Source organism: Equus asinus, chromosome 3 (assembly GCF_041296235.1).
Source record: "Equus asinus isolate D_3611 breed Donkey chromosome 3, EquAss-T2T_v2, whole genome shotgun sequence".
Taxonomy (NCBI): domain Eukaryota; kingdom Metazoa; phylum Chordata; class Mammalia; order Perissodactyla; family Equidae; genus Equus; species Equus asinus.
The window spans coordinates 8,118,457-8,131,116 of NC_091792.1; the positions used below are offsets into that span (position 1 = coordinate 8,118,457).

General features: G+C 38.3%; 1 protein-coding gene across 50 annotated transcripts in view; it reads right to left on the minus strand.

The window, feature by feature from the left end:
* CAMK2D (calcium/calmodulin dependent protein kinase II delta) overlaps window positions 1-12,660 on the minus strand; it is a 291,337-nt gene that overhangs the window by 82,273 nt on the left and 196,404 nt on the right. For 34 of the 50 annotated variants that reach the window (XM_070504671.1, XM_070504657.1, XM_070504672.1 and 31 more), the window contains 2 exons: window positions 3,861-3,926; window positions 632-704 (listed from right to left, as the gene is read on the minus strand). In XM_070504671.1, the coding sequence (XP_070360772.1) occupies window positions 632-704; window positions 3,861-3,926 (139 nt within the window). The remainder of the gene's footprint in view (window positions 1-631; window positions 705-3,860; window positions 3,927-12,660) is intronic. The other 16 variants (XM_070504673.1, XM_070504658.1, XM_070504674.1 and 13 more) reach the window with 1 other exon arrangement.

A 12,660-nucleotide genomic window follows, 5' to 3' on the forward strand; every position in this document is an offset into this window, starting at 1 on the left:
TAATCTCTATAGTTGTGCTCCGCCTCCACCCTACACACAAAAGCTGTTTCCCTCTGCTCTCCCACTTTTCTCATATCATTCCAAAGCTGTCACGGTAGCAATCAAGGTGCCATTAAGCTTAAATTAGGATACGTAATGAATTTTTGATAAATCATTAACTTCTTGTGCTTTAATTTAGCTGGCAATTATTATCTCTTGCCTGAGGGTTCACCAGACTCAAGCGGAGCAATGTGTAGCCAGTTGTTCTGCTGCAGCAACCCACGGTCTCAGAACAGAAGTGGTGTTTAGATCTACAGGCGGACATACATCACAGGCCGACTTCATCTCCAGGCAAATGCTGGACGTTTCAGGAAAGCCTGCCCCCAAACCGCCGCTGGTGGGTTCCTGCTTGGAAACCTAACAGGTTGTGTTCTTAATACCATCCTTCTCTTTTTGCTATGATGTATATTTAGCCTGTAGATGAGCAAACTGAAAGAGGCGTCATGCATTACCATTTCGTCATTTAGTCATTTTAGGGAAAAATTGGGAAAGGCAAGGGAACCATTTTAAATACCCACCCTCTGCCCTTTCCCCAGAAAAAAATAACAAAAAAAACTCCTTTGATTCAGATTTATGGACTCCATATACTGACCTTCAGGTCCCTGTGAACTATGCCATTTAGGTGACAATGATTTACACTTTCTAGAATCTGCTGTATACAATGACTGTAAAGATACAAGGGCAGAATGGAAGGGAGACATTTTAAAGGCACATAGTCACACTGAATACAAAAGAAAATGAAAGTTCAAACGAAACAAGCAAACAAAAATTATATTTTTTCACAACATTTCTTTAGCTTTCCATTGGAATTAAATAATGCTGAATAAAGCTAATTCTGGTTCTAACAAAAAATGACATCCAACATAGAATTTGTGACATGTTCAGACAAAACAATTTGAGCTGTGTTTTTCATTGCAAGTGTACAAATTAAGTCACTTTTATACAGAAGTCAAAATTTCCATATGCAGGCAGAGAAATTTATAAGTAATTCCCATAATGTTCTGGGAAAATTCGTCAAAGATATAAAATTCATGGATATTTCTCATACACATCTAAACTGTTTAAAATCTGAGGTCACAATTAAACATAGGTGTTGAAACAAGAGGGTAAACACAGATGAAGTGGCAGGTGAAACGGGTTAAAAAAACGGAAGGACACATTTATCATTTTGACTTAGCAATGGTGCTTCTCGCATAATATATGAAGAGGAGAACTATTGCAGGTCTCCAACAACACACGGAGAATTTACAGTGAGCCCATGACATGAAATAAACCCTTCTTTAGTACAGTAAATACTCTAGGGCAGGCCTAGGTACTTCTAAAAAAAATAAATAAAAATTTAAAACCCCCTGAGGCACCAGCAATTGTTAAATACATTTCCATACACCTCAGTGAAGGAAAACTTTTGCTTATTACTATGTCAAAATGCACCATTTAGACTTTTCTTAGTAGAGGCTTACTGACGTCACGTAGACTGCTAATCATATTAGAGGGGGGAAATCATTGCTGGCACCTATAGGTCCTGAGAGCTGCCCCCTGACATGACAGTAATGTGGAACACATCACACGGATGAATTCTGTGCAAGTTCACTGTGTGGTTCTAGAGCAGGTATGTAGAGAATTACGTTCATCCATTTAAGGATTAGGTAAACATTTTTATGAGGACATTTTCAACCATTTCATGTACAAAACATTACTCCAAAGTAAATTCTTAGATTAAAAAAATAATCACCATCTGATTTATTACAATGTAAATGTCAAAAAATTGATCATGACTGATTTTCTACCTCTAACTCAATTAAGAGTGTACTAAAAGCCTTACATTGGTTGTTTTTGACTATATAGCTTATTTGAGTGTTGACAATTATTTTTTGAGTCATGTGACTCTTTTTCCTTCTTCAATAATGTTCACTTTATACTCCTTTTTAGGAATTTCACCTTCTCTTCTCAAACCACAGAAGTTATTGGGCCTAGAAAATAAAGACGTAAATGATAGTTCATATTCAATGAACATCAGTTTGTTTCTAGTGAGGAGGGATTCAATTCTTAACTTCTTGAGGACTAGTAAGAAAACAGACTTTTGCAAATTATTTGCGGAATATGCTCTTTATTCTTGTAGTTGGGAAGAGAATGTTTCTTTCTCCTTGATTTTGTGTGGGACCTATCCTAAAACATAAGCCATAGTGAATTCCAAGACCTAAGGGAAGTGCGTGTATAAAATGGCCCAACCCGTCAGGCCCACTCTGCCATCTGCAGGCTCTTCCATTGTGAGAATGGTCTCTACTCCAATTTCAACCAATATTTTTTCAAACATAATAATAACCTGTTTACTTAACTTTAAAAAAACAAAACAAATGATATTCCCTAACATGTTCACTACTTTGATTAAAACTGTAAGTCTCTCTCGGCAAGTGGGCAAATAGCTGCTTCCAAGAAGACTGCTCTGAAACCCCTTTTCAGAGGCCTAATGTGAGGATTTGGGATAAACTGAGCAAGTCATGATTTACTAATAGTGTAAGTGACACAGAACTTTCTATTTGACTTTGGCAGTAAAAATTCCATTAAAAAATTAGAATGCAGTCATGTACAGATAAGATTCACAGAATGTCATAAACGACGGTATTAAACCAAGAAGATTAACTAGAAATTTGGAAGTGAGCCTGTGGATGCAATGTGCATTTGGAGGGATGGGGAACCTATGATCAGCTGCCTCTGCTGAGGGCCGGGCCACAGGGGATCAGCAAGCCTTGGGAAGCTCTGACAGCATTAGCGAGCGGAGGCGGGAGATCGGTAACTGAATTTTCATAACATTTCATTTACATTGTAATAACGAGCCAATCACTCACGGCTAGGTCTTCAAAATAAGCATCAACTGCAGAATATATGGAACGCTGAGAGGAGTTAACACTACACGGTCTAAGTGACATCTTAGCACGCAGATTACTGTTACATCACTCCAAAACCATTGCCTTTGTGTAGCCTAGGAAGTTTCAAACTAGAAAAAATGTCAGCCATTTTTAACTTCTGTAAAGATTTTGCCAATTAACAAGATTGGGAAATCCTCTTGAACCCTCTGAAATACGTAAATAAATATTTTTAAAGTGAGAGTTCCCAGGGTTATAATGAAATTTCCAAAGAGTTGACAACTAATGCTTTAGAGACCACTGGGGCTTTTGTAGTCTGTTTCTTTCTATGGTCTCTGATTAGACAGACGTGGGCCCTTCAGTGGAGCTATCTGTGAAGATGGAGTAGCTCCATATCTGCTACGTCCAATCAGTAGCCACTGCCCACATGCGGCTATTACGCACTTGGAATGTGGCTGGTGCAACTGGGGAACTATACCTTTTATTTTATTTAATTTTAATTAATTAAAATTGAAATTAAAATAGCCATCTGTGACTAGGGGCTACTGTACTTCTCAGCCCAGGATCGAGAGCTAGAGGTCTCAATCTTTGATCTCTTAACTTGGCTAAAAAACATATTTCTTTAGCAGAACTCATTCCAGTTAGGCTTTTTTTAAAAAAAATAAATAAAATACGAGCTCTAATTATAGATGCTAGATAAAAATAGACTTTAGACCAGATTCATGGACTTTTTGTTTCAAAGAGACCAGATACATAGATTTTTTTCTTTTCCAAAAAAATCATCTTGGAAATCCTTAAGAGGATCAATTAAGAGGAATTCCTCATGAGAAGAGGTCCAAGAGGGTATTCTGAGATTCTCATAAATACTAAGCATCATGATTCATTTGTAAAGAGATATATTGAACAAGTGTCACTGGAAAGCTGAGTCCTGTATCTTGCCCACGGCAAGTCACTTACCTGGCATCGGCTTCACTGTAATATTCTCTCGCCACTATGTCTTCAAACAGCTCACCTCCAGTAACTCTGTGAAGACAAACAAGATGTTCACATTAAAAAAGAAGAAATTAGGCATCAATAGATTTGTACCAGTGTTCACACAGAACTTTTGTTTTCAGATTATTTAAAAAATTATTGTCGGAAGTATTTTAAAACGTTACGAGCCATTAAAACAGTTTTCATGATGGTCAATATATATCAATCTAAACACTTCCATCTTCTCTGTCTTTGTGTCACTAGATCCTGAGGACATAATTTTCTGCATGTCATATTCAGTGATCTCTCTTACAGAACATAGTTTCTCTGAAACTTATTTCAATTCTCCAAATATTAACTGAGGTCCAACGAAGTGCGTGGAAAAGTTTAGGAACATTTTCTGAACAAAAAGAGAAGACGATGCACATCGTGGCTATGGACTGTGATTTGCAGGCTGTATCTCTCAGAAGGGGCTTGTTTCTTAAACTGCAATGACCATGCCTTTATGGGCTAGAGGTGGCCTTCCAGAATATTACCACTTCTGGGCTGAGAGCTTGATTTCCTCTGTAAGGCCCCCCCATTTCTTTTATGTTCCATGTATTTGCCAGTGAACAAAGACTTAGGGTTTCTGGCAGTGTCCTAGGAGGCACCAGTAGTCCTTTCCAATGGGAAGGAGGCATATGCGCCTGCCCTCTGGAAGTGAAGAGTTCCCCCCAATGCAACTCAGCAACTGAATTTAGCGACTCCAGGAGTTCGCTCAAACCACGGTTTCAAGATTCTCAAAATAAGGAGATGTAACTATATTTGGGATTCCTTTTTTTCTCTAGGTCCAAAGATTACTGCTTTGGGGCTGGAATTCTCTGACCAGTGATTCCTTGGCTTAGGCATTTTTTTTTTTTCCTGTAAAAAAAGGTGATTTTAAATTTCAAAGTAATAATAGTTTTGTAGTAAAATTCAAAAACCATGGAAGTGTACCAAGTACTCCCCTATCCCTTAACCCTGATTCCACTCTCTGGAATAAACAAATTTTAACTCCATGTGCATCCTTTTAACTTTTATGTGTCTTCAAACATCTACACTTTTCCCTTGCGAACACACACAAAGAAACATACTTTTCTCATAAAAGTGAAATTGTACAATACATATAAATTATTAGGCTGCGTTTCTCATTTGGCATGGGCACTGTTTCATGTCAGAAGCACTTTCCCCTATTTATAAAATAAGTAATAAAGAGAGACACATGTGTGTTTGTGAACAAACACGCACACATATATATTTGCATATTTGAGAGTATTTACAAAAGATAAATTCTTAAAAGTAAAATTGGTGGGTCAAAGAGTATCCACATTTGGGTCTGGCCCTGTGGCCTGGTGGTTAAGTTTGGCACACTCCACTCTGGCAGGCTGGGTTCAGACCTACACCACTTGTCAGTGGCCGTGTTGTGGTGGCAACCCACATATAAAATAGAGGAATACTGGCAATGGATGTTAGCTCAGGGCGAATCTTCCTCAAGCAAAAAGAAGAATATTGGCAACAGATGTTAGCTCAGGGCAAGTCTTTCTCAGGAAAAAAAAGTATTCACATTTAAAATTTTGTTGGGAAGACAGGGCAAATTGCCTTTCAAAATGGTTTGTACCCCAACATTGTGAAGGTGCTCACGGCCCACATCATTACTAACAATGGTTGTTATCAATAAACAAAAACACTCATCTAATTTGAAAAAAGTTCTCATATTAATATGAATTTCTGGATTATTAGTGAAGTGAACCATTTTTTCATGTATTTATTAGCCATTTCTTCCTCTAGTGTGATCTGGCTTGATTTTAAAAGGAAATTTCAGCTTTGGAGTCTAACCCTGTAACAGCGAATATCTGCTGAGTGCTTCCCAGGTGCCACACAGTGAACTGAACATGATGTTCTCAGAAATCCTCACAATTACTCTCTGACATGCATTTTACGATTAGCCCAATTTACTGACTGGAAAATGGAGGTGAAGAGAAGTTAAGTAACTTGCCCAAGACTACACAGCCTTCCGTGGCACAGGTGGGCCATCCACTCCACAGGCCATGCTCTCAGTCACTACACAGTGCAACCTTTCCAATAATTACACTGTCAGACTTTCTAGAAGTTTAGGAGGCACGAGTCATTTGGAAAAGCATCAGAAGAAGGTATAAAGCTTGGTGTACGCACATTACAGAGTGTGAGATAAAATTATTCTTACGATAGCTTTCTTTTTTTGGTTCTTGTTTGCTTTTTTGCTTTAATAAGTTCTGAAATATCATCAAATGATAACATGTTCCAGAGATCACCAGTTATTATTCTCCTTTTCTACAGGAAAAGATGCGATACTAAAAACTGTAAATTTGTCTGAAAGTGTATGTAACTTTTCCTCTCTCCATTGCATTCTGGATATTTATAAGTCCTTTAATGTTGAAGTCATTATTTTCACCCTTCTTCTTTTTACATATAAAACGTGCATCTAAAATTATCATTTGAAGCTTCATAGGGGCTTCTTCTGAAAACCATGGGTACATGTCCATGTCATTTCATTTAATAGCATAGCTAGGTGTTTTTTCTAATCAGGGTCTATAATAATAATGGAAAATCACACAATGTGCCCTAGATAAATTATAGTACAAAATAATTAAATATTAGATAGAAATTACTTCCAATAAATCCATTACTGTCTCTATGATGATGATAACAGTTTTGTGGGATTTCTTCCTTTGACTGTGACTGATGTAGATATGATATATATTCATATTTATTTTTGTTTTTGACCACAGGCTCCTAAAAAATCTGTATTACAAGCAATTGTGGATTGTTAAAGTGTTTAATAAATATTGATTAGAAAGCCTATTGTCGTTAATGAAACTGCTGCTGCTTATAGTAGCTCCTTAAATACACTGAATATCACATGAGAATTGTCAGATCCTAAACCACTGGGATCTTTGATACCTTGGCGCCTAACCTAGCATCTGACACATAATATTTGCTTAATTGATGAGTGCTGAAGTAATGATTAAATGAATTATCCAAGTCAGAAAATCATGCTATCCATTTACTGTAAGTCTGGACCTTATATGCACTTAAAAAGAAAAAAGAAAACACTAAAATTTAGCCATACATGGCAATAGGTTTTATTTCGTAAGGGGTTTGTATTTGAAGAAGAATATTAAAGTCAGAGGGCCTAGATTCTGATAATTTTCAGTGAACTACAACAGCTGTTATTAAAGTGCAGGGGTGCAGGGTTGTAGGTTGGGTTTTGGGTAATGCACGTAACTGTCTCTGACAACACTCTCTCTCATTTTCTAGCATTCATTCTTCTCATTATTTAAAAATATCCCTGTGCAAATGAAACATTTTATCGTCTCTGCAATATATATGATAAATATCTGGGAAGCAAAAAATGGAACTCTAATAGAACACACTGCCTTACAGAGAAACTATTGAATTTTCTAACTTTAACACATTTCTATACTCACATTATTGTTTAATGGACCACAAAATTAAGCAGTAGTTATTACAGATTTTTGACAATTTTTAGTGTGTTATGTGAAATTTCATACAAAGCCACAAATTAAATGTCTCATGAAAAAACAGATTACTTAATTAACTAGTAGAGATTTTGTGAATAAATTGATGTTAGAGTTCTGCTATGATATGAGGCATCTCAATTACATATTTGAAGCATTAATTACCACTTATGAATCTCTAGAACATTAGGGCCTACGGCGAAAAGAAAGATAATTTTAGGACCATGAAAAGATGTGACTCCACATATCAAAAAGATAAATGTTTTGGGGCTGGCCCCGTGGCCGAGTGGTTAAGTTCGCGCGCTCCGCTGCAGGCGGCCCAGTGTTTCGTCGGTTCGAATCCTGGGTGCGGACATGGCACTGCTTGTCACACCACGCTGAGGCAGCGTCCCACATGCCACAACTAGAGGAACCCACAACGAAGAATACACAACTATCTACCGGCGGGCTTTGGGGAGAAAAAGGAAAAAATAAAATCTTTAAAAAAAAAAAAAAAAAAAGATAAATGTTTTTTCTGTCGTTATTGTTGTTTATAAGGATTTTGATTCATCCTGTGTTATCCAGCTGAATGAATTATTGTTTCTAGTGTATATATTTGTGGCTTCTATCAGAAATGGTTGAAAGTAGTTTCATCTTGAATAAACATTTATAAAATTTCATGAGGAATACAGCCTTGACTATCAGGCTAAGCAGCTGGTAGAGTCCAAGTCTGGGCTTTGGAAGAAAAAATGGTGCCACGTGAACTCAAGAACCAGCAGTGACTTTGAGATTAGAACCAGTGTGGAGGTGCTGGTGGGAAAACCAGGAATCTCAGGCTGGAAAACAGGAACCAACAGAGGACCCGGCTAACTCACAGCGAGGAGGTAATCTTGCCAAGGCAGGGCCAGAAATGTTCCCTGGAAAAAGAGCAACCCCCCGCTGCACTAAGTAGAAAGTTGAAGGACAAACCCGATGAGCAGAGGCCGCCAGACCTGAAATCCAAGGCTTGAAGCAGAGGCAGCAGGAGTCATGTTAGCAAAGAATCACCACGGTTAGATTTTTGTTTGTTTGTCGAAGACCACACCATATACTGCCTTGCATTTCGGTGACTAGTATGTCTTCTAGTGATCTCCTCCAGGGCAGAAGCTATGATGGTGACGCATTCGTCTATGTCACCTGCATGGTGCCCAGAATCCTGCCTTCCATACTGTTGAACAATGACAACAACAGCAAATATCCGTTGAGTGCTTGTCACATGCCAAGCCCAAGCACTGTTCTGAGTCTCCATAGGTTGTAACACAACAACCTCATGAGGTCAGTACTAGTGCTTTTCCCATTTTACAGATGAGGAAACTGAAGTCATGGAGATAAACGACTTTTCCCAAGAACATACAGCACAAGAAAGAGACAGTTAGTTTATTCTCATCTGTGCGGACCTAAGAGCTGTCCCTTGGACACAATCTGGAGAGCAGGACAAGGGCAAGTGAAAGGTCTCTGGAGATCCCAAAGGGTCACACGGAAAGACTGGGAAGAACACTGACATAAAGCATTCCCACTTATAACCCCTGTAATCCTCGGATTAAAGTCAGACAGTCAGACGGTTGGCAAGGACTGGAGAGCAGTCCCTGGTCAGAGTGAAGCTCATCAGGGTTCATTAACAGTAGTAGTATGGGCTTTTTTGGCTGGACAATCCTTCACCATGTGGGATGGTCCCTTGCATGGCAAGACTGTCAGCACCAGGCCCCATACCAGGTGCCAGCAGCATTACTTTGTCAGTGTGGCAACCAGAGTGCCAATCCCAGTCACCCCAAGGGCCCCCAGGCACCCCTGACGAGAACCACAGAGCTAAAGGACCAAAGTCTATGGAGATACAATGGAAATCTTAGGGCTTCTGAGCACCATGTTCGAATATGGTCATTCAAGCCAACCACTGGTGCCAGGGTCCTTCAGGCAGACATCTATTATGGAACATTGTCTCTTCAGGACCTTACAGAGTGCCTGGCATATAGAAGGAGCTTAGTAAGTTTTTGCTGGGTGAATAAATGATTAAATAATTAAATGAGCTAATGAAACTATAAACATCAGTCCACAATTTTATGGTTTAATCTGTTTTTAAGCTAGAATCTGAGGGTGAAGAGGCCTAACTACCATTTCATATTATTTATCTATCAATCTCTAACCAAATTCTGTTAATTTTATCTCCAAAATGGATCTTGAATCAAGACTTCTTTCCATTTCCACTACAAGCTCACTAGCCCAAGTCATCACTGTCCCTCGCACTACTGCAGTAGCCTCCTACTTGGCACCACTTCCTCTCTTGCCCTTATGCCATCAGTTCACTAGCTAGCAGCTTTAAATATACTTCAAATTTTGTCTTATGCCTGTATGAGGCCCTTAAGGAGCTGTCCATTGCTTTTCTAGATAAAATCCTTACATGACCTTCAAGTCTATGCCTAACTTGTACTCTGCCTGTCTCTTGACCCTCCTGGTAGCCCTCTCCATCCTCCTCCAACTACAATGGCCTGCCTCCAGTCCCTCAAGTGCACCAAGCTCCCTCCCAACCCTGGGCCTTTTCACATGCTTGTCTTTCTTCCAGGACATACCCAATCTGTATACCTCTACTATTTGGTGAGTAAATCCCTCTTATCTTTTAAAATTTGGCTTAAATTTTCTATCCTCCCATTCATCTAAGACCCCCCCACTCATCTAATTTATCTTACCCCCTAGAATCCTGTGTTATTCTTCACAGCACTTATCACCCTTACAATTATGTTTGTGTATGTACTCATTTGTTTAACGTTTGTCTCTTTGCTAGTACAGTAGCTCTGGGAGGATAGAATCTGTTCTTGCTTTTTCACTAAAAAATAAGGAGTGCTAAGCCATAGTGCCCATGAGAAGCTCATTAAGTGAATGATCCCAGAGTTTCATATTTCACAGAGAGCCAAGATGTGTGGGGTGATCACATGTCAATGCTGAACGATAATAATGGTGATGACAATGAAAAAATAGAGTATAATCTAATGAACACTAAATACATATTGCTATTTCCTATCCCATTTTGTGGGTTCCAGAGGGCTTTAGAAAATGATCCATATCATAGTCGTGAATGCTAATAAACAATTCTACATCAGCCAGTTGTTAAATTGATCATTTGTTCCACTTTTGTTTTCCACATTTAGGCAGCATGGTCAAATAGAGAATGAAGTGGATTCAACATTCCAGTTTGATGTTAGCCAACTGTGTGAGGTCAGGTCAGGTCAAAATTTTTCTGTGCTGAATTCTGCCTATTCATAAAATGCAAAGAGAAAAGACAGCATTTCTCCCTATTCAGAGACATGAGATAAGGGGTGTGCAATTTGTGTTCTACACAAGGGCACCGGTTGACTCCATGTTCAGCAAAGTGCCCATACCAGGAGCTTTATCTAATGGTCCAGAAGTACCAAACAGGTTAACAGTGGCCCTATCCATCTCTGACAGTTCCATAAGTAATTCAGTTCACATCATCCCCTACTCACCAAGATATGACTACCATGTCTTCAGAACCCCTTTGGGATCCCCGCGGACACTCACTGAGGCAGGTGAAGTGTTCTCACCATGAGAATATCAAATTTGAAAGTAAATGGTCTTTCTGTAATGTCTGTTAGTTGTGAGCTATTTATGGGATCTTTATAAATTCTTATGGAAATCTTGAAACTGAATTTAGGGCTTTGCAAGCTGTTGTTTTGGAAACCAGCAGAGTTGTTTGCCTCTCTCGTGTCTTATTATAGTACTTATACTTACCTTTTATGATTTGGGGCTGGTCTACTAAGGGGCAGATCACCTCCTTGGCAACTGATGACTTGCAATTACATAGCTTTGCACCAGTCCTACCCTTTGATCACCAAAATCATGCTTGGCACATGCAGATATATTGTGATGATAGATGAATAGATATAATAATGCATGTGACTCTTCAGAAGAAGACAAAGCAACTGACATCAGAGTGCCTATGTATACACAAAACAGAAAAAAAATTGATAAGCCATCCATGCAGACCATGGTGAGTGCCCTGTTGAGACATTAGGCTCCCCTGCCAAGCGTGGGCTCTGGTCCCTTAGAGGTCCAGTCCCTGGAGTTGAAGCTGAACTCAGATCCAAATGTACAAGACACACTTTTGGAGCTGAGGGAGCTGGTTGAAGAGAGCTGGTTATAGCCTAGACCCGGGGTTGGGTAACAACAATCTTCAGTTAAAGATGACAGACCAAAGGAGAAATACCCTTAGACACACTGGGAATTTGTACTGTAGATAACATATACACAGAAAACTTCTTACAATTACTACTTAATTTTCTGCTTCATCTACCTAAGCTAAGTACATATCCTATTCACATTTTAAAAAGAAGTCAATTTTTATATATTTATAGCAAGTTTTTAAAAAATATTGATGTCACTGATATTTATTTGATGGCCTCAACATTTTTAAGTAATTTGCTATCATTAAATTATATATATATTATATACATTGTATATACAATATATATAAAATCTCACAAAACATATAGATACTAATTTTAAAAAGTGAAAGAAAAATTTCTAACATATATCAAACACCTCACCAAGATACCTGATTATACTCTACTGTGCATAAAAAAATAAAAACCAATAACAAAAGGAAAGCAATCACCAGTAATAGATTTACACATACTACATATGTTCTAAAGAATCACAAGAGAATATTTACAAAATGAGTTTTAAAAAGAGTGAAAAAGTATACCTAATTAGAAACAAATTTGAGTGCTCTGGAGAAATTAACTATTAACTGCACAACTGGAATGCAGTAAATCTATCAGAAGTACTGCTACATAAAAAGATAAACTGAAATCTTTTTTTAAATTTTTTTATTTTTTGCTGGGGAAGATTCACCATGAGCTAACATCTGTTCCCAATCTTCCTGTTTTTGCATGAGGAAGATATGCCCTGAGCTAACATCTGTGCCAGTCTTCCTCTATTTTGTATGTGGGTTGCCGTCATAGCATGGCTGCCAACAAGTGTTGGAGGTCCACACTCGGGAACTGTACCCTGGGCTGCCGAAGTGGAGTGTGCTGAACTTAACCACTAGACAATAGGGCCAGCCTCGATAAACTAAAAATCTTGATACTTGTGCTATCTCTTGTCATTCACTAGACTAAATTTCAAAGAATATAATATGGACATGATTATTTTAAATTTATTTATATATTAAAATCACTGCCATTTAAAAAACTCCTGTATTACCAGAATTTTTCTTCATA